The sequence below is a fragment of the Apodemus sylvaticus genome, chromosome 20 (genome assembly GCF_947179515.1).
Source record: "Apodemus sylvaticus chromosome 20, mApoSyl1.1, whole genome shotgun sequence".
NCBI classification, from domain to species: domain Eukaryota; kingdom Metazoa; phylum Chordata; class Mammalia; order Rodentia; family Muridae; genus Apodemus; species Apodemus sylvaticus.
Window position 1 is genome coordinate 53,613,347 of NC_067491.1, and position 25,607 is coordinate 53,638,953.

The 25,607-nt window shown below is 39.8% G+C and overlaps 1 protein-coding gene across 1 annotated transcript; it reads left to right on the top strand.

The window, feature by feature from the left end:
• On the top strand, positions 1–25,188 carry LOC127670938 (zinc finger protein 883-like). The gene is made up of 6 exons (XM_052165538.1): positions 1–142; positions 2,900–3,026; positions 5,118–5,213; positions 8,658–8,750; positions 20,817–20,911; positions 21,497–25,188. The coding sequence occupies exons 1-6, from the start codon at positions 122–124 to the stop codon at positions 23,075–23,077; spliced, it is 2,013 nt and encodes a 670-aa protein (XP_052021498.1). The 5' UTR covers positions 1–121; the 3' UTR covers positions 23,078–25,188.
• The last annotated feature ends 419 nt before the right edge of the window (positions 25,189–25,607 follow it).

Below are 25,607 nucleotides of genomic sequence, written 5' to 3' on the forward strand. Positions count from 1 at the left end.
GCCTTTGTCTGTCCCCGGCCATCTTAGATCTGTAGCCTCATCCCGCTCAGGAGGACCGGAGACCACTGCGACCCCTAACTCCTGTGACAGTCGCGGCGGGGAGACCCGCGGAGGACGCGGCATGTCGGCCGAGCCTGCCATGGTGAGTGCGGGCGTCCTGCAGCGAGGAAGCTGTCTCCGCACCCTCCGCCCCCACCCCGACCATCCCGTCCCTCCTGCGCCTGCGCCGTCGTCAGGTTCTTGGGGGCTGGGCTGGAGGGTGGAGGTTGTTGGAGTCCACTACCTGCACGCGGAGACTTTGGGGGAGATGGCTTTCCTTCAGGAGAGGAGCCGGGTCCGTGGATTCTGCAGTCCCTTGTATGTATGCAGCCCAGCTCGGAGGCCAGTAAGCAAAGGAGAGAGCCCCCTTTGGGGACACCCCACTGCTTTGACCGCAGTTACCTCAGAGGATTCCATGAGGAGTCGAAACAAAATCAATTTATTACAGTGTCATCTTGTTGGTTTCTTCAGTAAAGGTTCCCTGCAACTTGATGTCACTTAGCATCAACGTTCAGTGCTTAAGCAAATTTTGAGAGTAAAATTTGAAAATTAAGGTAAAATGGTGCATGAGTTGGTTTTACTTGTTTCTCTTGTCTGTAGAAAACACTGGTCTCACCTCAAAAGGATCAGAGAGAGTTTATTCCGGGACAGATATGAGTCACGATGTTCAGTAGCATGTATTTAAGTTGCCCTAAATGACGTGTTCCAACGTGGATGTGGTTACATGTGGTTTTATAGTGAAGGACAAAATCAAGGCATTTGTCAGAGACACTTGTGGACACATCGGGTTAGATAGGTTGCAGCCATGCAGAGGAAGCCGTTGCAGATATGAGAGATTATCTGAGGACACTCTTAGCTTTCGACTTGATGGAAGCTACAGGTCTGCTTCCATGGGTACATTCCCAGGTTTTAAGCTGATAGTTGACATTGACATAGAGAAGATGAATACTAACTGGATATTAAGGGGACTGAGGATCACAAAGAATTCTAACTGCGTTTGCAGTGTTCCGGCTCCACAGAATCATGAAGTTTCGATCAAGAAACCTTATAAAGTCTTTAGAACTCATTTGGGATTATTTTCAGAGAGGAGAGACTTAAGTTTCTACTCCTTAATAATGTTCTGGCTAGGGAGATGGTTGTGTTAGTAAATGTGCAATGCCATCAAGTGTGACAGCGTGAATCGCATCCCTGGAACTCACGTGGTGGACGGAAAGAACTGATTCCAACAAGTTGAGGAATAACGGCTGCAAACTAGTAAAAGTCTTTCTTTTAATAATTAAAGTCATCATGCTTCTATAAGAGCAGAAAACTATGGTTAAAAAAAAACTACCATTTCTAACATATGTTAGTCTCAAGTCAGAACTAAGGTATTTCTGTTGGAGCAGCGTGATGCGATGGCCCACGCGGTGCTAAGTGCATGTGTGATCAGAAGGACGGTGAAGGAGCCAAATGTGGCTTCAGTGAATGTGGCCAGAAACACCTGGATGCGTTATGCATTTGATTTTGAATTATTTGTAAGTCATTGGGTATTACCGCTGCCCATTATTTTCCAACTCGTGTATTCAGTGACTTTATGGGGAATTGAATGTATTCTGTATCCTGTGTTTTCTGGGAATCGGACCCATGCCCTTGGTCCATCCAGACCTGCTGCGTACCACTGTCCCGTGCCACCAACCCTGACATCTGCCTGTTCGCAGGCTTGGTTATTTTTAACAGATTTCATGTCACCTTTATGTTTTGAGTTTATGTATAATTTTCTTTTGCTAGTAGCATAAAACTTGTGTACATATGCATTCTATGTGTACTAACACGCTTTTCTGAAGTTTCTCTTGACAGCAAAAATAATGAAAGTTTCATTGGACTTAGCAGCCCAGCTAATAGTATACTTTGAGAAAATTGAAGACAATTACTTAACCTGCCCTCCTGCTGTGTTTAAGTTTAATGTGCTTTTAAGAGAGCACTGTAAGCAATTGTGCTATGCCTTGGATTTCCCACAGAGTCACCTTTTCAGACCTAAACTAAATGCATAGCTTTAATCCTAAATTATGAACTATCCCATGCCCCTGACCCAGAGTATTATATGTGTGTGTTGGGTTAATTATTTGCTGAAATTACCCAAGAGGTTGAAAGCAACAAATATTTACCAAAGATGTTGGAAGTAACATGTGGATATATATGGTTTGATAACAACTATTTGTGGTCATATTTGCTATTCTGGGCCAGTAGGGGAACAGTAACTTCTCCCCATGCAAAACTACTATTCTTTGTGTTTTTTAAAGATTTATTTATTTTATGTTTATGAGTACACAGTCACTGTCTTCAGACACGCCAGAAGAGGGTATCAGTTCCCATTACAGAGAGTTGTAAGCTACCATATGGTTACTGGGACCTCTGGAAGAGGAGTCAGTGCTCTTAACCACTGAGCCACCTCTCCAGCTCTTAAAACTTTCTGTAAAGAATCCCTCATTCCTTTCCACACTCTGTTTTCTGTGCTATTCAGTAAAGACACAGTGAAGCTCTTTGTTAGGGACAGAAGGACAACACAAGGTAAGAAAGTAAAAGCTCAAATTTGGGCTCTCTCTCTTGGTCAGTTTAATACAAGAGGGAGTCTGTATTTTGATTCCTTAATGTGTTATCGATGCACTGTAGATTTTGTTTCATTATATTTTTGTGAATCATCTACATTAACAAAGAGGAATGATATTTGTATTGATGTTGCTTTTTTTGATGATAAGGAATACACAACAAGGTGCAGCTAACTTAAGGCACTAGCAAATCACTCCTACACAGAAAAGAATAAATCCCAGGTTTTCTTCCCATGTTTGAGGAATTGGGTTGATGGGAAGCACTGTCATTCCAGGAGCCGGTGTCATTTGAGGACGTTGCTGTGTACTTCACCTGGGAGGAGTGGCAGGACCTAGACATTGCTCAGAAGTTGCTCTACAGGGAGGTGATGCTGGAGAACTACAGTAGCCTCGTGTCCTTGGGTGAGTAACGAACTCCCTGTAGTGCTCAGTAGCAGTTGTTTTCTGTTGATAAGTAGAGGAACTTTCAACCTGAATTTTACATTGTAACTTTTAGCTGAGGCGTGGTAATGGCATCTCTGGAGTACAGTGTGGCTTTGCAACACACTTAAACAAATCGGATAATATTGTATAATGAGATGATCAGATAGTCCGAACAATGATCAGATGATGGTAAGTCATCACTTGTTCGAGATGGGAAAATTTAAAATCATTCAGCTATCTAGAAATAGTTACTTGTGGCCCACTATATATTACTTTCATATTAGAGAACCACAAGTTATTAATTTCTGCCCACATCTACCCCAGAGAATAGTATACATTCTCTCCTCCCAATCCCCGTACCTTTCCCACACTGTATCAACCACTCTTTATTTCCTATTATCTCTTTGAAATTGCCTTTAGCTTTTGAGTGTAACTAGAAAATATAGCTTTTTTTTTCTTTTTGGGACATAGCTCACTTTTGTATTGTGGCTTTCCTAGGAAGATACAAAAGACCTGTCCACTACAGATCCAGGGTAAATCAGTGCTCAAAGAAATACCCTGTAACTTCCAGCTTTGCAAAGAAATGAGTTTAGTGGTGATGAAGAACCCAACTGGGCCAGGCAGTAGCAATGCACACCTTTAATCCCAGCAGAGGCAGGTGGATTGCTGCAAGTTTAAGGCCAGTCTGCTCTACTGTAAAAATTAGGTGGTTCTTCCTCCCAGCCCCATGTTCCCAGAAATAAGACTCAGACTCAAAATATATTTACAAGTACCTTGGCTGTGTAGCCAGGCTCTTCTCTGACCAGATCATAATGTTAAAATAACCCATTTATTCTAACATACACTCTGCCACCGGGTTGGTTACCCATGCTCAGGTGCCAGGCATCTGTCTCCTCACATCTTCCAGGGCGCATCTCCTCCTGTGCCTGGCACTGTCCCAGAATCCTTTCTGTCTTCTGATGTTCCACCTTCTATTTTTTGTCTAAGCCATAGGCCATAAGATTTATGATTGACAGGCGCCACATCCATACAGACACAAGATATTTGCTCTGCAAGCGCCATCTACTGAGCAAGTTCCGGGACAGTCGGGGCTACACAGAGAAAAACACCAAGTAACCCAAAAAAAGGGGGGAGGGAGAGAGAAAGAAAGAAAGGAAGGAAGGAAGGAAGGAAGGAAGGAAGGAAGGAAGGAAGGAAGGAAGGAAGGAAGGAAGGAAGGAAGGAAGGAAAAGAAAGAAAGAAAGAAAGAAAGAAAGAAAGAAAGAAAGAAAGAAAGAAAGAAAGAAAGAAAGAAAGAAAGAAAGAAAGAAAGAAAGGGGGAGGGAAGGAAAGGAAGAAAGGAAGGAAGGAAGGAAGGAAGAAGGGAGGGATGGAGGGAGGGAGGAAGGAAGGAAGGTTGGAAGGTCTGTTTAAAACTTTGTTGTTACCAGTGTAAGGACTTGAGTTCGTTCTTCACACCATTCATATTGCTTGTTTTGTTGTTATTGTAATTAAAATACCCAGCCAAACAGCGGAAGGGAAGAAGGAATTGGTTTTGGCTCCTAATTCCAGAGTGCAGTCCATTGGCACAGAAGTCATGACATCAGGAGCTTGAGACCTGCTGATGGCATTGTCTACTTGATAATGTCACACCACCCACTTGAGTGATGAATGCGCCTTCTGAACTGCTCGCTGCTTGTCCCAGGAACCGTGTAGATTTTTTTTTTGTCCTCCATCTCACCATCTCCCCAGCCTCAGTGTTCTCCTCTTAATTTTGTTTCTAGTTCTTTCTTTTTTCATGACTTCCTGCTCTTTCCTAATCTTTTCTTAAATATCCATGCATTATTTTTCCAGTTTCACTGTGTTTATTTTCATACACACTTCTGTTTATTTACATTCTCATCCTGTTTGAAGTTATGTATCGTATAGTTGAACGCCACACAAGGGTAATGTTCGCATCTGTGAAGGAGGCGATTGTAAATACTTCCTAACGGAAGTCTCTAGTTCGCCCGTTGTAGCACAGAAGGGCATCCGTCATTAGGGAACTTGACTATACATTGGCAGGAACTGTTCAAGATTTCTCATTTACAGGCTGCTGCGTGATGATCAAACCTGAGTTGATCCTCATGTTGGAACGTGAATTTGGGCCATGGAGAGTAGCAGATACCTCAGTCTGGAATCTTCCAGGTCAGTCAGTGATGGAAATGTCATCAGACACCTGTCATGGTTAGATGGTTTTGCCAAGTTTTACCCAGAGCCAGACTTGGTTTTATGGGTTGGACAGGGCCTGAAGACACTTCTCCACTTAAGACCATCTCCCTGTGTGGTTGCTGAAATATATTCTCTAGAGACTTAGTCTCTTATTTGAGGTCAACTTTAGCTAGCAGATGCATGATTTTATATTGTTTTTCCTGACATTTTTTTCATGTCTTATGTTCTTAGGGAGTTAAAAAGAACTATCTATTCGCCCCATCATACTTAAAGTTTCTATTGCTGTGATAAAACACATGACCGGAAACAAATTCTAAGAGAAGCTGTTTACTTGAGCTTATGGTTTTGGAGGGTTACAGTAGTGACAGTGGAACAAAGGCCCGGCAGCAGAAACAGCTACGAACTCCCATCTCAAACCGCAAGCAGGTGGCAGAGGGGCACACTGAGAATGAGAGCAGTCCTTTCAGAGTCTGCCCCAAGTGGCACACCCCTTCCAACAAGGCCACACCTCCCAGTCCTTCCAAAGCAGAAACCTCAACCCTAGTTAGTTCTTACCTCTTTATGTCACATGACTGGGCAGAGTGGGGTTGGGGGGTGGGGGGGGTGGGGCGTGGGGTCCTCACTGGAATCTCAGCTACTCCACTGGGAAACTCAGAGTGGCTAGGGTTGCCTACACAAAATCTTCACCAGGTAAATCAGTCAGGATTCTAGCATGGGATTTGGGTAGGGAGGGTCCGTGAGCCCCAACATGAAGCTAAGAAACTATTGACAGTTATGGCTGTTGAGGAAGTTCAGTCAGTTTTCTTTAAGGCTGTGGTTCCTGATGGGTTGACCATGCTGTAGTGGATGGCCCCACAGACACCCACGGATATATAGGCAGCACAAGGTAAAGGCAGTAGGTTAGAGAGGGGGTGAGGAGGAGAGAGGAGAGGAGAGGTGAGTGGGGTGGATATAGAGAATTAGGGGGAGAAGTAGCAATGAATTCCATCAAAATGAATAATTCTCATGTATGAAATTCTGAAAGAATTAATGCATGTGTGTGTGTGTGTGTGTGTGTGTGTGTGTGTGTGTGTGAGTGAAATCCCATTTGAGAGCCTTATGTGGGAATGTAAAAGCCAAATTACTGGACCTAGATATCTATGATACATTTTTCTTTATTGTCATGACTGAAGGCTGTGGTGTCCTGCAGGCCACTACGGCTATTTTGTTCTGAGATGGTGATGCATATTTTAAAAGCAGGAAATAGCTGTGCTACTCTTAACCTGATGCCTGTCACTCCTGCCCATATCACTAGAAGTAACATTGTTTTTAGTTGTAATAGATGAGTATTCAAGTGTTAATATGTACTGCCTTGTTGTTGTTGTTGTTTTGTTTTGTTTTGTGTCTATTCATGTGTTGCTGGACACCTACATTTAATAGGTGCCTTGACTTTTAAATAACTGCTGCAGTAAAGAGGAGTGACACTTCCCTGGCACAAGACTGACTTTATTTCCTTTTATCTCCACATGATCAGCAGTGGGATCGAGATATGATATGCTAGTTTTGCACATGAGCAATATCATCATATTTCATTTTAGGTTATAAGACTTTTCAGTATTTGTTCTTTTGTGTCATAGATATGAACATAGATGTTATGACTGGAGTACAGGGGTCATCTTCCTTGTGGTTTTGATGGCCATCTCCCTCATGGTTGGAGTAGTACACATTTATTTGTTCATTTATCTATCAGAGATTTTGTATTGCATGTTGGAGCAGTATTTCACTTACCTATTTACCCAGAATGCATCAGGTCACCAGCTTTTCTGCTGTTAAGCTGTTTTTTAATTTTTACATATTCTGAATCACCTGTTGCCAATATTTTCTCATTCTTACGTCTAAGTCTTCATTCTGCTGATTCCTTGCTTTTCTGTACAATTTTCTGTTTAATAAAAGCCCAATTGTTTTGTTAGTTTTTGGCATATTTAAAAACACTCTGTGGCCCCAATATTATCCCTGAACAGTTTCAGTAAAGTGAATATTTTGTGTCTGAGATGAATCACACATGATCACTATAAGCAGTTTATGTGCCTTTCTACGTTTCTACTTGTGATGAGAATTTTTACATGCACATTCATTAGGAATATTATTGGTTGTATAGTTTGTTGTGTATATGTCTGATTTAAAAATCATTCCAATACTAATATATAAAATAGCAGGTAAGAACTTGGCGTGTGTGTGTGTGTGTGTGTGTGTGTGTGTGTGTGTGTGTGTGGTTGTTTTTCTACTCAGTTATCTGAGAATTTCATACCCGTATACAATGTATTTTGATCATGTCAGCATTAGCTCCTCCCACACCCTCTTATATCCTCTTCTCAACTTAGTGTCCTCCTCATGGCCCACCAAATCCAGTCGGTGCTGTGCTTATGTGAATGTGCAGGGCCGTAGACTAGAGCCGGGACACCCCGCTACCTCACTGAAGAACACTGGCTTCATCAGCTTCCTCTGTTAAAGCTCCTCAGATAGGAGTGGGAATTTATGAGGCCCTCCCCATTCATGCTCAACTTTTGCTTCTTTGACCCTGTGTAAGTCCTCTGTAGGTAATCCCAGCTGCTGTGACTCCACCACTGGGCCACAGGCAGGGCTCAGGAGCCTCATCTCCAGAGGAAAGGGACTGTCCCTCTCCCAGCAGGCATTCACTGCCAGTCAGCACTGAGGGTTGGCATTTGTGACCCCTCCCCCATCAATGGAGGGACTTGTCTGGCTTGATTATGGCCCACTCCTGAGCATGCTGACACGGTCTGTGAGTTCATTTTTTTCTTTTGGTATCTTAACGAAACATAATTCACATGTCAGTGCTTATGAATCAAAACATTCATTATTTTTTATTTGAATGAATATTTGATTGTGTGCATATTTGTGCATAGAGCATGTTTCTGCCGTCCTCCACCCGATTTTTCATGTTCCTGGGTTATTTTAAAATAGCCAGTTTTTTTTTCTCTCTACCTGATCTATTTTCTGTGAGGTGTTTTTGCATTTTACTAACTTCATTAATTGAGCTAGTTCCCCTGCCGTTTCTGGGTGATTGTTTTTTGTTGTTTTATTTGGGCTTGTTTTTGTTGTTGCTTTCTTGTTGTTGTTTTGACGGCCTCATTTTTTTTCAGTGGCCTGAAATATGTGTGGTTTTTAAATTTCATTGGGTTATCTTTTATTTTTCTGTTCTGTTTACTTAAGTTTAAGAACAGTCATTGTTTTATGCTGTCGTGCAGCTTAATATGATTTGAAAATAATACTTCATATAGTAAAGAATGTGAATATAAATCTTGTCTCCACAGAGTTTCAAAACAAGGCATCTTAGCAGAGTTCCCGAAGTAGACCTGCTGTCTTTTATCACTAGGCCTCACTTGGCACATTTGGATGAACGACCTCATTTCCTTTTCACAGGGTACTGTATGACCAGACCAGAACTGAGCATGAAGTTACAGCAAGGATTTGAGCCATGGAGTGGCTCAGAAGCCGCCCTCTGGAGCCTGCCAGGTCAGCTAGTACACCCTGTCCCCGGGAGGGAGAGGAGGAGAACTCAGCAGCTATCGGTTATACTGATTGGTCTCTTTACACCAACTTTCACTTAAACCTAGCTCAGCAGAGAGCTGGTCTCATGGATAATCGCTGTGCAATGTACAAAACAGTTTCCCATGCCTACCCCTACCAGATCTTAAGGAAGTACTAATACCAGGACTCTAAGCTTTTCAACATAAGAGAAAATGACAGGACATTTCTAAATTCCTTTCACAGAGCCACTGTTACATTGACACCAAAAGACCCAATAAAAAAGGCAATGTACCTTATAAAGATAGATGTAAACATTCTCAATAAAATAATTTACAAACCAAAATGAAGAACACATCAAAAAGATTACCCAGCGTGATCAAGTCAGTCCACCCCAGAGATTCAGGGCTGGGTCAACCTTGTAAATCAATAAACATAATTCACATAAACACATTAAAGGGCAGCAAACACATGATTATTTCATTAGGTGCAGAAAAGGCCTTTGACAAAATGCAAAATCTCTTCATGGTAAAAGTCCTGGAGAGACCAGGGGTAATAAGAACTTACAGCAAATCTGTATAGCCAAGTAGAGAGAAACTCAAAACCTTTCTCCTAAAATCAGGAACAAGGCATGGCTGTCCACTCTCACACCTGTTCATCTAATGCATGCAGTCTTAGCTGGAGTAGCATGGAACTGGAGGAGGTCAAGGGTGCAGATGGAAGGAAGTCAAGTAGCTTTATCTGCAGATGACATGATCTTATCCATCACCCTATTTTTTATATTGCAATGTGTTTTTGTTAGATGGTTTTCCCAATACACATATAGATCTTTTAAGAATTTTGTCGGTTATCTACTTTACCTAAGTACCTATTTGTTTTTCCTTTTACTTCGTAGTGGGTTTTCATTGTTGTTGGTTAGGGTTGATGTCATTCTCTCTTACCATTTTCTCATTGTTTACTCTGTAAACAGCTTGCTTTGTGTTATGGAGAAACCAATACAGTGACAAACAAGTTTCTTTAAAGGGTTTCCATTCATGGAGAGAAAACTGAAGGATGGTTAGGATGGTTATTCTGGTGAGATAAGAACTACAATGAATGATTACCTGCTGGAAAGGAAGAAACAAATGCATTTGTTTCTTTTGTTTTGTCTTGTTTCTAATTTCAAGATACTAAAGTCACCTAAATTTTTAAGGTATTATTCATTGATTTTAGCTGAACTTTAGGATGAAAATTTTTTAATTGAAAATAGTTTTGTTCTGTGTTTTGTTTTTCCACACATAACAAGTCCTGATATTGTCTCCCTTCCTCAACTCCTTGTCTCATCACCTCCTCTCCCATCAAGATCTGCTCCCTTTCTGTCCCATGAGAAAACAAAAGGGCTTCTAAGGCATAATTAAAATAAAATAAAATAAAACTAATACACTGGGCATGGCAAAGAAATAAAATAAGAAGAACCCAAGAAAAGGGACAAGAATTGGAGACCCACTCATTCACACATTGAGGAATCCCATAAAACACTGAAGTGGAAGCCATAATATGTACGTAGACCCGGTGCAGACCCATGCATGTCCTGTGCTTACTATAGTACAGTCTCTATGAGTCCATATGAGCTTTGCTCATGTTAGTTTACAGGACCTTGTTCTCCTAGTGTCCTGTATCCTCTGCTGTCTCTGATGTTCTTTCCACCACCTCCTCATTGTCGTCGTCGTCGTCATCATCATAGTCGTCATCGTCATCGTCCTCCTCCTCCTCCTGCTTCTCCTCCTCCTGCTCCTCCTGCTCCTCCTCCTCCCCCTCCTCCCCCTTCCCCTCCTGCTCTTCCTTCTGTCCTCATCCTCAGGGTTCTCTGGATTCTGAGTAGGAGACATCCCATTTAGAACTGTGTGTTCAAGCGCTCTCATTCTCTGAGGATCTCAATGTTTGTCCCCCTCTGCTGCAGGAAGAAGCTTCTCAAATAAAGATGGGTGAGCGGGGGCTGAGCTATGAGTATAGCAGAATGTCGGTAGGAGTCATTTTATTACCCCTCTTTAAAGTATAATTGGTTTTCCCATAGGTCCCTTGACTCTAGTCTCTGGTCATTCACACAAGCAGTGTCTGGTGTGGACTTCATCTCACGGAGTGGGACCTAAGTCAATTCAGACACTGCTTGCTGACTTCCACAGGCTTTGTGCTACCATTGCCTGGTGTATTTTCCCAGCAAGACACCATTGTACACCAAAGAATTTGTGGCTAACTTAGAGTTTACTTTTCTTTTTTGGCAGGGTAGTTAGTATACAGAATACCTTCCTAAACCAAAGACACTAGAACATAGGGATAATGTCTCTATAGGCTCCAGTTAAAGTTTAACCTGTTTGAGTAGTTGTATAGGTGTTGTCTTCAGCAATGGGGACTTGCTGTCAGGTTGTGAAGAACAACCTGTTGTCTTGACAACAGCATGTGTTGTTTGGGGTTTCCTTGGAACCCCTTTGGCCTAACAAGTCAATTAGATGTAATCCAGTCTCAGTTCCTAAAGCTTCATTTTGTCACAAGAGATGGCCAGTTGGGACTCTGTTTTCCTGATTACTTGGCAATTTCATCAAGAACATTTTCATATATGCACCTATTTTTAGAAGCTTCTACTGTGTTAACTTTTCTTACTATCAAACGGCTGTGAATTTTAGTTGACTTTCCCTGTGTTCCGTCCCTCACCCCTTTCTGTTCCCACGTGACATCCAGTTTCAATCCCCTCCGTCCATTCATAACTATCCATTCTGTTTCTCTTACCTTACAAGATCTGTCTGTGACCCTTAATCCCTTACACTCTGCCTAATCTCTGGCTCTACAGCTGGCAGCGCGGTTATTGATTTAACAGCTGATATCGTCATAGAAGTGAAAGCATACCATATTTGTCTTTCTAGATTTGGGATAACTCATTCAGGCTTATTTTTCTTTCTTTTTTATTTATTATTATTTCATTAATCATTTCATTCATTTACATCTCAAATGATATCCCTCATCCTAGTTACCTCTCCCGGGTACTAGACTACTAACCAAGGAGAATACAAGGAGGGATCTATAGCTCCAGATACATATGTAGCAGAGGATGACCTTGCCTGATGTAAATGCGAGGGGACGCCCTTGGTCCTATGCAGGCTTATTTTTCTAGTGACACCCATTTACCTGCAAATTTTGTGATGTCCTTTTTTTAATAGCTGAGTGATTCTCCAGTGTGTAAATGTACATTTGCTTTACCCATTCTTCTGTTGGAGGACTTCTAGATTGTTTACAGTTTTTAGCTATTATGAATAGAGTAGCAATGAACATGATTGAATAGATGTCTCTGTGAGAGGATAAATTATCTTTTGGGTGTATGACCAGAAGTGGTGTAGCTGATTCTTGTGGTAGACAGATTCCCATCTTCCTGTGACCCACCATACTGATTTCCATAGCAACTGTACAAGTTTGCATTCCCACCAGTAATGGAGTAGTGCTTTCTTTGCTCCACATTCTCACCAGCATGAGCTGTCACTTGTGTGCTATCTTAGCCATTGTGACAGGTGTGAGATAAAATCTCCAAAGTTTTGATTTGCATTTGCCTGAAGACTAAGGATATTGAACAGTTATCTGTTTCTCAGCCATTTGAGTTTCCTCTATGGAGAGTTCTTAGTTTAGATCCATACCCTGTTTTTCTAATTCAGTTATTTAGTTCCTTGATCTCTAGGGTTTTTTTTTTTTTTTTTGAGTTCTTTATATGTTTTGGCTGATAGCTTTTTATCAGATTTATAGTTGGTGAAAACCTTTTTCCATTCTGTAGGCTGCCACTTCTTCCATACAACAGTGTCCTTTGTCATGCAGAAACTTCTCTCTTCTATGAGATCCCATTAACTGTTGATCTTAGAGCCTGTTTAGAAACTCTTTTTTCTATGTCACTGGGTTCAAGGCTATTTCCCATTTTCTCTTCTATAGGGTTCAGTGTATCTGGTTTTATGTTGAAGTCTTTGATCTATGGAGTAATAAGTATTGATCTATTTGGATTCTTCTACATGCAGCCATCCAGTTTGATGAATATTTGTTGAAGATACTTTCTTCCGCTTTGTATTTCTGGCCTCTCTATCAAAAAGCAGGTGTCAATAAATATAGGAATTTCTGTCTGAGTCTTCAATTTGATTCCACTGGTCAAAGTTTCTGTTTATGTGCTAATTAAATGCAGTTTTTGTTACCATTGTCTCTGTTGTGAATCTTGAAATTGGCAATGGTGATACCTCCTGCATTTCTCTAATTATTCAAGATTGTTTTAATTATCCTTGTTTTTTTGTGTTTTTGTATGAAGCTGAAAATTGTCTCTTCAACATCTGTGAAAAATTGTGTCAGAATTTTGAGGGGAATTGCATTGAATCTGTTGATTTATTTTAGTAGCATGGCCATTTTTACTACACTAATTCTGCATAACCAGGAGCATAGGAAGTCTTCCAGTATTCTGATACCTTCTTCAGTTTCTTTATTAACTGTCTTGAAGTTTTTATCATATAAGTCTTTCACTTGCTTGATTTGAATTATTGCAAGACGGTGTATATTATTTGAGGCTCTTATGAAGGGCATTGTTTCCCTGATTTCTTTCTCAATCTGTTTTTCATTTGTCCATGGGAGAGCTACTGATTTTTGTGAGTTAATTTTGGATTCAACTGTTTGCTGAAAGTGTTCATCAGCTATAGAAGTCTCCCAGTGGAGTTTTTAGGGTCACTTATGTGTAATATCATAGCATCTGCAAATAAGGATGCTTAGAGTTTTTTCTTTCCATATTTTTTTTGATCTTCTTCAGTTGTCTTATGCCCCAGCTAAGATGTCAGGTACTATATTGAATAGGTGTGTAGAGGATGGACAACCTTGTCTTACTCCTGATTTTAGTGGAATTGCTTTCAGTTTCTCTCCATTTAGTATGATGTTGGTCAGATGTTTGCAGTAAACTGTCTTTCTTATGTGAAATTATGTCATTTGTATCCTTACTCTCTTCCAGAACTTTATCATGACTGATTGTTTGGATTTTGTCAAAGGCATTTTCTGCCTCTTTTGCTTTTTATCTTTCAATCTGTATGTATTGTGAATTTCATTTATTGATTTATATATGTTAAACCATCCCTGCATCCCTGGGATGAAGCCTGCTGCTTGATCACTGTGGATGAAATTTTTGATGTGTTTTTGGCTTTATTTGCAATTTCCCATTTATGCTTATGAGAGAAATTCATCTTTATGGGGACTTTATGTGGTTTGGGTGGTAGGATAGCTGTGGCTCTGTAAAACTAGGTGGGGGAAAGAGTTCCTTCTGTTTCAATTTTGTGAAATAATGTGAAGACTATTGACATTAAGTCTTTGAAAGTATGGTGGAATTCTGTACTAAAATTCTCCAACCCTGGGCTTTTGGTTGTTTTTGTTTTTGTTAGTTTATTTGTTTTTGGTTGTTTTTTGTTTATTTTTTCCATTGGCAGACTTTTAATAACTGTCTTGATTTCACTAGGTGTTATAGATCTGTTTAAGTTGCTTATCTGATCTTGATTTAACTTTGGAAAGTGGTATATATTGAGAAAATATATCAATTTCCTTTTTATTTCCCAATTTGGTAGAGTACTGGTTTTTAAAATATATCCATATGATTCTTGAATTTTCTTAGTGTCTGCTATGTCCTTTTGGATTTTGTCAATATATTACCTCTGTTTCATTGATTCTTTGTATTGTTTTCTTTCTTCTTTGTTTTTATTTTATTGATTTCAGCTCTGAGTTTATTTTTTGTCATCTGCTCCTTTTGCGCGTGATTGTATTTTCTCTTTGTTCTAGAGTTTTCTGGTCTGCTGTTAAGTTACTAGTATAAGATCCCTTTTTTTTTTTCTTAAATATAGGTGTTTAGGGTGTGAACTTGCCTCTTAGAATTACCTTCATTATGTTCTATAAGTTTTGGTAAGTTGTGCTTTCATTTTCATTCAACTCTAGAAGATCTTTGATTTTTGTTTGACACACATTTTTTTTAAAGTAGTGAGTTGCTCAATTTCCACGAGTTTGTAAACTTCCTGTTTGTTTCTGTTGTTGATATTCTGTTAGAATCCATGGTGGTCAGATAGGATACAAGGTGTTATTTCATTTTTCTATTATCTATTGAGACTTGCTTTGTGTCAGAGTATTTAGCCAACTTTGTGAGGTTCTAAGAACAAGAGTTTTGTGTATGTATTTGTGTGTGTGTGTGTCTGTGTGTGTGTGTGTGTCTGTGTCTGTGTGTGTGTTTGGTTTAAGCTGTAGTGGTGTTTTATGAATATGGTTACCCTTGTGTTTGGCGTAGAGTTGTCAATAATTGAAATGTTGTCCTCTTAGTGGATTGTTCCTTTGATATGTATGTAGTATTCTTCTCCCTTTCTGCTTGTTATGGTTAAAAGTTTATGAAAATAGTTTTACTAGATTGCTTCTTAGGTCCATTTGCTTGAAATACCTTTTTCAAACCCTTTTATCCTGAGCTGATACCTATTCTTGATATTAAGGTGTGTTTTCTTGGATATTGCAGACAGATGGAACCTGTTTTCAAATACAGTATCTTAGTCTTCATATTTTCATTGGAGAATTGTGACCATTGATGTTGAAAGTTATCAGTGAGCAGTAATTGTGGATTCCTGTTACATTAGTAGTAGTAGTAGGTGATGGTGGTGGTGGTGGTGCTGGTGGTGGTGGTGGTGGTGGTGGTGGTGTGTTGTGTGTATACATGTATGTTTGTTTTTTTTTTCTTTTGACTTTGATGATCTCGAACTATTTCTGTGTTTTCTTGTGTGTAGTTTATCTCTTCTTATTAGAGTTTTCCTACTAGCATCTTTTATAAGGCTGGATTTGTAGATAGATATTGTTTAAATTTGATTTTATCATAAAATGTTTTATTTTTCTCCATCAGTGGTGACTGAAAGTTTTGCTGGATATAATTGTCTGTGCTGGCATCTGTGGTCTCTTGGAGTCTGTAACACACCTGCCTAGGCCCTTATGGCTTTTATGGTCTCCATGGAAAAGTCAGGCGTAATTATACTAGTTTTGCCTTTATATGCTACTTCATTGTTTCCTTTGCAGCTTTTAATATTCTTTCTTTGTCTGTATGTTTATTGTTTTGATTATAACGTGCTGAGGGCACTTCTTTTTTGGTCCAGTTCTGCTTCTTATACTTTGATTAGCATCTTCTTCCTTACGTTAGGAAAATATTTTCTATAATTTAGTTGAAAATATTTTCTGTGCCTTTGACCTGTGATTCCTCTTCTTCCTCTATTCCGATTATTCGTAAATGTGGTCTTGTTCATGGTGCCCCAAATTACCTAGATGTTTTGTGCCTGAAGTTTTTGTTGATGCTGTTGTTGTGTGTATTGTTTCATTTTTTGTTTTGCTTTGTTTTGTTTTTAGATTTAGCACTTTTTTTCACTAGCATATCCATTCTTTCTGTCATTTATTCAATGCCTGAAATTTTCTTTTACATTCTGTTAGTGATGCTTGACTCTGAGATTCCTATTCAAGAGCCTAAGTTTTTCATTTCTAGAGTTCCCTCAGTTTTGGTTTCTTCTATTGATTGTTTCCACTTTCAAGTTTTAAATGCTTTTATCTGCTCCAACTTTTTTCTATCTGTGTGTTTTCATGGATTGTAAAAATGGATTTGTAAATATACACTTTGAAGACATCTATTATATTCACAAAGTCTATTTTAAGGTTGTTTTCTTGTTCTTCAGCTATGTTGGACCACTCAGGACCTGCCTGAGTAAGCTTGCTGGACTGTAGTGAAGACATATTGTCCTGGTTTTTAATGATAGCATGTTTGCTTTGTCCTATAGACATAAGATATCTGGTATTTGGAAGATTGTTATTCTAATTCCTGATATCTGGTGTTGTCTTTCTTGGGCAAGTGTTTTGTTTCTTGGCTTCTGTTTGCTTCAGGGTTCTAGGAGAGCGTGCTGGCTGTGTGTTGCCTGGTAGGAAGTTCTGCTGGGATCCTGATGCTTGTGGCTATCTGGGTTTTAGGGGAAATGTGTTTCTAGGTGTCCCGCGCTACTGTCTTGCCAGCAAAAACGACGCAGCACACTCAGGATCCTTCTGCAGAAAGCTTTAATGCATCTTGAGAGGGAGAGCATAAGCTTACAGAGCGGAGACTCCAACGGTCTGAAAACCCATCTCTTATATAGGCTGGTAGGCCCGCCTAGGACGTGGCACTTCCTAACTGGTTGCAGCTCATCGGCCCATATTACGCCATGAGGTAGGCAGAGACCGAAGGACGTTGAATCACTTCAGGCATGCGCACTGATTTGTTCGCCGCTCAGCACAAGCTGGATGCGAGTACCATCTTATAATGGAGTTTACAGGAGCAGCGGGCGGCTCCTCACATCTAGGTATTAGGAGCTGAAACTTAGGGATAGGCTTGGAAGAGAAAGAGGGGTCCACAGGAGGGAGAAAGCCAGGGTATCACACCAGGATGGGTTTAGTCCTTTGGGAATGCAGGCAGAGATTAAGAAGAGACCACATCAGAAGGTCTACTATAGAGCCAGGTGGATTCTGGGAAGAAGTGAAGTTCTGTATCTAGCCTACTTGCTGTCCTGGTCCATGGCCTATGGGTTCCCAGGTAGTGTCTGCTGGAGTTGAGGGCTGGGATAAAGCAATGAGTTGGGGAAGGGGATTAGGAGAAGAAGCTGTGTGTGATCCATTGGAAATGGGAGCAGGGGTGCAAAGTAGCCCTGGTGCTCTGCTGAAAAGCTGGGGACAAGACCTGAGGTTCGGATTTGGAGGATTTGAAGGACAAGATAAAGTCTGCAGTTAGTCTACCCGCTCCTCTGCCCAAAGATGACAGTTTTCAAAAAATTGCAGATGATACATTATTTAATATAAATTAAATACTTGATGGTAATCATGATTAGAATACAAATATGAAAACAGCCACAAAGAGCTTGTTTTTTAAATTTCTTTTATTCTTGACAACTTGAAAACTTCATATACATCATATTCAATAATTTGTTCCATTTTCTCCTTCAGGTCTCCTTGTGATCCCACAACAATCCTTCCCCCACCAACTCCATATTATATTTTCTTTCTTTCTTTCTTTCTTTCTTTCTTTCTTTCTTTCTTTCTTTCTTTCTTTCTTTCTTTCTTTCTTTCTTTCTTCTCTTCTTTCTTTCTTTTGATAATTTTTTGATAATTAGTGCTACATATATAAGCATGGGGGTGGGGCCATCCATTTCAGCATCCTTAAAAAAGAATGATGCCTACTCCTCAGCATCTATCCACTGCCAATAGCTTCTCAGTAAGGGGTGGGACCTGCAGCCCATCTATCTCATGTATGCTTGTTTCCCTTTGCTTGGCATTGTGTTTGCTCCTTGCAAGTGAGCACAGCCGCTGTGAGTTCAAGAGTGGGGTGGCCCTACCATATTTAAAAGATTGCATCAGCGCAGTCCTATCCACCCTATGACTTTCCTGTTCTTTGAGCCTTGGTGATGCTGTGCTTAATACAGATTTACTATTTGTAGATGAACGCTCAGGATTTTGTTCTCAGCCCCATGATCTGCTTCTCTGCTGACTGCTATCTTCTGAGAAGAAAGCTTCTCTGGTCAAAGTTGAGAGCATTCCAGGCTCTGTGGCCTAAACAGGCAGTTTGACTGTATTGACTATATATTTAGAAGGCAGTTTGACTATGTGACCAGTTAGCACAATATCAATAGCAACTTCTACCTAAGGGCACTTGTCCTCTCCAGCTATGGGCTTTTGACCAATAATATAGTACCATGGATTAAACAGTTTGAATGTAGTGTGGAATTTCTACAAGAATGAGACAGGAACATGTGAGTTTTCAGAATAAGTTGGCAGATTAGAAAGAAAGTTTCTCCGTGGTGTTACGGGAATGGGAAAAACACAAACCAGGAAAAAGGATAGACTATACCCCAAGGGAGAGAAACTAAAGTGTGCTGAGGAAACAGTGTCAGGACAGTTATAATGGAGAAAGGCAAAACACAAAGGAAGTAGGAAACAGCTCATGACCTGAGCTTTGGGTGCAGAGCTACAACAAAGGTAAACCTTGTTGTTAGGGAAGTACAGCGTGCTCTTTTGCCAACAGAGTAGCATTTTCGTACAAAGGATGGCACAGCTATGTCTAAGAGGAATAGCAAAAGTCCTAAAGCCAGCACAGCTGCTTGACAAGGACCCAGCAGCGCCGAGCTGAATGACGCATCTCCATCATTCAGTCTTCCACTTTGTCTTACACCATTCAGCTCAGCGCTGCTGGATCTTTGTCAAGCAGCTGTGCTTTCACTGTTTGCTTTCACTGTCACCATTAGCTATGACTGTGCCAACAGGACATACCTCTTTTCCTTAAAGTGTCAAATTCAGTGTTCTGGTATGTCTGATACTGACTTCTTCTTGACAGGCTAGGCTAGGAAAAGAAAATTGGTTGTGTTTGCCCAATATCTTGATGTAATTTCTAGTCTTGTGTCCTGAAAATAAGATGCAGTCACAAAAGGAAAAGAAGACCAAGGACACATTGACACTGAGAGATGGCTGAGTGAGGAAGTTATGGAACTTGTGGGTTCAGATGCCAGATCACTGAGAATCTTAAGCAACAGGGAACTTGTGATATGAACAATTTAGTGGGTTCATTATGTGGGAGAAGTGAGACCCAGGGATTGCTTGTAGTTTACAGAACAGATCCCATCATGAGTGGTTTGTTTGGCCTCCAGACCCTCCTTCCAGCAACATATGCTTCAACTGCATAATTAAGTATGTCCTGATTATATACGGTCTAACAGAGATTTTCAGTCATCTTTTTTATAGTGAGATTTACTGTTGGCTGGTTCTGAAAGCATCAAGACCACCCATGTCTCAATTTCCTCAGGTCTCCCATAATGCAATACTCTTTGGCTTCGACTTTCCCTATTGCACAAAAAAGGGGGGCTTTTGGAAGTGATCTTGCTTACTCCATAAACTAGAGCTTATTGATGTCAGAAGGGGCTTCTTTTATGCGAGCAGTGCGGTTTTCTAACTGGATACATCCCTGTTGCTTACAAAATATTGACCATCTTAGCTCTCCGCCAGCTTACAGCACCGAGGATGAACTGAGAATAAAGAAAAGCATTAAACTTTACTTTTGTCCTAAGTAACCCAATAGCTGAGGACACAGATAAAATGCTTCTCTGATTATTTGTTTACTTTCCTTCTCTTAACATATTTGTACTATATTGCTAGTGTTCTTACTCTGGAAATAAATATAGCTATTTTAAAATAGTCCTGAAAAAGTTGATGCAAGTGAAAAAAAAGCATAATTTTAGGAAGCCCTTGTAACTCCAGGAAATGAAAGCTATGCCCAAAACATAAGGTAGACCTAATGAAGAATTTGAAGAAAGCTGCTTTCTTATTTTTTTTTCAAGCAGAAATTTTCTTAAGTAAATATTTAGCTGTGTCTTAGAACAAAGTAAATAAATTGAATTAAACATGCATAGCAATCCCTTCCCTAATCTTTATTCTTGCTTATAAGAGAGAATTCAACTACGCTTGCATCCTTGAAAAAAAAATGCTGGTGCAGACAGCCATGAGTTCACGGGCCACAGGGGTTTAGTATAGGATAACATTACAAGTACAGATAATATATTAAAGAAATGGAAGAAAGGACAACTAACAGGTCAAAATTGATGTGTGGAAATCTACAGCTGAGAAGGAGATGGATACTTTCTTTACCCTACTTCTTTGAACCAAACATAGCAAAGGCTCAAAGAGAACTGGAATGTCTACTGTTGCATTATTGTTGCATTAACGCATAGAAGAATACACACATACACACACACACACACACACACACACACGCGCGCGCACGTATGTATACATACACATATATATTTACTTATAATACATATGTATATTTATACATATACATGTTTTAAAATATTCACTTGTGAAATATTATATATAAGTGAATGTTTTAAAACTTACACCTTAAAGATACAAAGACACTACTTATATATTTAAATTACCTAAAAATAGTTTGTATAACTGATAGACACTGTTGTTTGTTTCTTTGTTTTTTTAATATCATTTTAGATGTCCATAATGTAAGTGTCCTGGGAAATCAAGAGACACACCTGTGGCAAGCTGAAGTCACCAGTGGCATTACATCTTATGAACAGATGTTTGAAGTAGGTAAAATTTTGTAAATGTTATACCACATTTAAGGCCTGAACATTAAAGAGTGTTCTACTTACTCAGGGACTTAATCCACAGCATACTACACAAACTCTCCACAATGATGGAGACTGGAAAAGAACCTGATTGTTTTGATCTAACTGAGACTTGTAGAGTGTCTTAGTTTTCATTGTCAAAAGCAAACTTTGCTGTGCATTCTTACTATTTGGGGCCATTGACACCCTTCCATTAAAAGCTAATTTTATTGCTACATGAGAAGTTACAGATGTGGAAGACCTCTAATTAAAGTTTGATGAATATGGAAATATCCTTTGGATAATGTAGGATTTACTGCCCAAGGCATGACTTAAGTAAGAAAGAAAAGTTTTGAGTCCAATGTCTATTGGAAAATATTGTGTAGCAAGACTAAACTCAGTAAAGATTAAAAAATATTCCAAGAGCAGTACTCCATATGTTAGAGGTTGTGAGAAATTTTTCATTAAGAAATCAGATTTCAAAATATTAGGAAGCAGATATTGTTGATATTAGTGAATAGTCTCATGTGTTATAAAGAATATAACAAAATCTTCTATTTCAAGGCAGAACTGCAGATTCAAGAGAAAATTCATCGAGAGGCGAAAACATATGAATATAAAGAATGTATGGAAAACTTTTATCTGAATTCACAGCACACCAGGAATCAGACATCTCAGTCATATGAGAACCCCTATGGATGGGAGGAATGCAGAAAAGCTTTCTATTATCAGTCGACCCTCACTCAACATCAAAGATTTCATATAGGTGAGAAACTCTATGACTCTCCACAATGCTGGGAAATTTTCCCCTGGAAGTCCCAGCTCAGTGTACATGAGACATTTCGTGCAGGTGAGAGGCGCTATGAGTGTGAAGAATGCAGGAAGTCTTTCCATCGGAAGGCAAACCTTATTCGACATCAGAGAAGAACACATAGCAGAGAGAAGCCCTATGAATGTATAGAATGTGGGAAAACTTTCTACTGTAAGTCAGATGTCACTCGACATCAGAGAAGAACGCACAGTAGAGAAAAACCCTACGAATGTGTAGAATGCAGTAAGACTTTCTACTGTAAGTCATACCTCATTCGCCATCAGAGTAGAACTCACAGTAGAGAGAAGCCCTATGAGTGTACAGACTGTACTAAAACTTTTTACTGTAAGTCAGATCTTACTCGGCATCAAACAACTCACAGTGGAGAAAAGCCTTTTGAATGTAATGAATGCTCTAAAACATTCTACTATAAATCAGACCTCGCCAATCATCAGAAAACACATACAGATGATAATCCCTATGAATGTAAAGAATGTAGAAAAACTTTCTGCTCCAAGTCAAGCCTCAATCAGCATCATAGGATTCATACAGGTGAGAAGCCCTATGAATGTAATGAATGTAAGAAAAGTTTCAATTCGAAATCAAATCTCACTGAGCATCAGAGAAGAACTCATACAAGAGAGAAGCCCTATGAATGTAGCGAATGTTGGAAATCCTTCTACTGTAGGTCAGAACTTACGAATCATCAGAGGACTCATACAGTGGAGAGATACTATGAATGTAAAGAGTGTAGAAAAAATTTCTACTGTAAGTCAAACCTCAATCAACATCAAAGAACTCATACCGGAGAGAAACCGTATGAATGTAAAGACTGCAACAAAGCTTTCTACTGTAAGTCAAACCTCAACCAACATCAAAGAACTCATACAGGTGAAAAGCCTTTTGCATGTAAAGACTGTAGTAAGGCTTTCTATTGTAAGTCAAGCCTTGTTAAACATCAGAAAATCCATTCAGGTGAGAAGCCATATGAATGTGAAGAATGTAGGAAAACTTTCTTCCAAAAGTCAGACCTCACTCGACATCAAAGAACACATACAGGTGAAAAACCCTATGCGTGTAAAGACTGTAGCAAAACTTTCTATTGTAAGTCAAACCTCAATCAACATCGGAGAACTCACACACATGAAAAACCTTATGAATGTAAAGAATGTAGGGAAACATTCTATTCTAAGTCAGAGCTTACAGAACATCAAAGAACTCATACAGATGAAAAACCGTATGTGATGTTTAATATTGATTGTCAACTTGACAAGATCTGGAATCATCTGGGAGACAGGCCTGTAGGCATGCCTGTGAAAGATTATCTAGATTAAAATTAGCCTTTGGAGATGTCAGTGATTATCTTTATTTGGTTAATTGAAATGGGAAGACTTACCGTAACTATGTGTGGCACCAGTCCCCGGGTTGGGATTATGTACTGCATGAAGATGGGTGGCGCCATGCTGTAGACTGGAGTTCTAGGCTACATGAAAAGAAGGAAGGGAGTTAAGCATGAGCACTTGCTGTTTTATGCTTCCTTTCTGGATGCCACTTGGCAAAATGCCTCAATCTCCTGCCACAAGAAGTTCTCTACCATATAGGATTAGGATTGTGCATCATGAGTGAGGTATTGCGAGCCACAGCAAAAAGTAAATAATACAGGAAATTGGTTCTGAGAAGTGAGGCCACTGCTCTGATAGACTTGACTATGTGATTCTTAGGCCACTCACAATGGCTTTCATGAGGAATATAGAAGATTTGGAACGTTGGGCTAATAAAAATCTTTGAATGCTACACTACAGAGTTTATTAGGCCACTGTGGTGGAAGTTTCTAAGTACAGATTGTGGAGGCCTGGCTCACAAGGCTTCAGAGGGGAACAAGCATTGTCAAGAACTGGGTTAGAGACCATTTGTGTGAGCCTTTGCCAAGAATCTGGCTTCATTCTACCTGTGATCTGAGAACTTGAATAACGATGAATTTAAAAGTACTCATTTGTTGGGTGAAGAAAATTTCCAAAAAGGTGTATATTCAGGCTGTGGCACAGCTCCTGGTAACTTCACTTACAAAGGTTTACAATGACAGAGTTTCAATGTGCAGAAGATAAATACAAAAATGATTAAAACTTACAGTCTTATCAAGGATTAGGAAGCTAACGCAAGGTAACAGCTGCAGGCAAGGCAGGTATGGAAGAAGAGGCTCTAATTATTAAAGGAGAAACACCCTGCTCTGCCCCCAGAACAATAGAAAATGTGTCTGGGTTGCCCTACTGTACCTATCTAAGGCTTCTGCTTGTGAAAAATGTGGACTTAATTTGAAAGAAGAGAACCTGGACTGAGAACACAGCTGAAGGGACTCCCTGCTCTCTGAAGACAACTCCCTAGGGGAAGTGTTTTTGTAGGGTCAGCACACTGTAGGCGATAGCTTGGATCCAAGAAGACATTTTATATTTCTAACTAGCAACAGTTCTTGGAAGCTCTGTGGATATGATACTAGTTTCATAGGTATGAAAGATGCAACATTGAGGGGGTCAGATAGAGTTGCCCTAAAGTTTCATAAAGCAGCTGAGGCTAGACATTGTATGTCAAAACTGGAGTCTGTACAGGAAGGCTCTGAATGCCCACTGCATGGACCTGTGAAGGTAAACTACAATTTGCCATGGAGACTCCAGTATGTAAGTGATGCCAGGAGCATGAGGTTATCCATCAAGGAAAGCTACAGGCATGGAGTGGGGCCAGTTGGGCAGCAGAGATGGAAGGATGGGGCTTCTCAAGTACTTTAGATTCCAGGTGATTCTATTCCAAGTCTCAGATGCAGTGGACATGTTGCAGTAAGATATATTGTTTTCCCTGCTGGATTTCAGGCCTAGATTTTTTTTCTTTTGGGAATGGGAATGTTTATGCTTTTATGTATTGAAACCATGTAACCTGCTTTTTTATATTAAGGGGCCTCACAGTATTTCAGATGAAATTTGGACTTCTGATATTAAAACATTCTTGAAGACTAGGGATTTTTAGTATTCTACCTGACCCCACTTTACATTATGAAGTGGCCATCAGCTTATGGGGACAAGAGAGGAAAAGTTATGGCTCAATAGTGATGATCATGTCACGTTGGCAAGGTGTACAGTTGTGGTGGCTAATATTGTCAGCTTGACAGGATCTGGAATCACCTGGTAGATGGGCATCTGAGAATATCTGGGAGAAATTTTGTTAAGTTAATTGGCATTGAAAGACTGGCTTTAAATGTTTGTAGCCCTACTCCATGGGCCAGGTATTAGACTACATGTAAAGAAGAAAGATGGCTAAGAGTGACCATTCATTGTTCTCTATTCTTGACTTGTCTACCACTGGACCAGCTGCTTCAAGCTCCTGCCACTATAACTTCCCTGTCCAAATGTATTCTACCTTTGAACTGTGAGCCAAAATAAATCTATTGTTAATTTGCTGTGTCCGGATATTCTATAAATGTCACAAAAAAGTAAATACCATACCCTATGACTGTTTAAACATGTAGGAATGGGGTTAGAGAACTGGTGCAGCTAGTGAGAGCATTGGCTTCTCTTTAAGAGGACCTCATTTGGATTCCCAGTTTTGACATGGCTCACAATTATAAATCTAGTTCCAAAAGCCTCCATATATATAGAGTGCATACATACATGTTGGCCAAATATTTGCACATATAAAATGTTTTTTAAAGCATGTTGAAAACTTTCTCATGCAAGTCAAACCTCACTTAACATTCCAGAAGTCACACACATGAAAAGTGATATTAAAGAATGTGGGAATCTTTCTACCAAAATTCACATTTCACTAAGCATCAGAGAATTCATAGGTGGGAAACAAAATAACTTTATTGTAGGTATT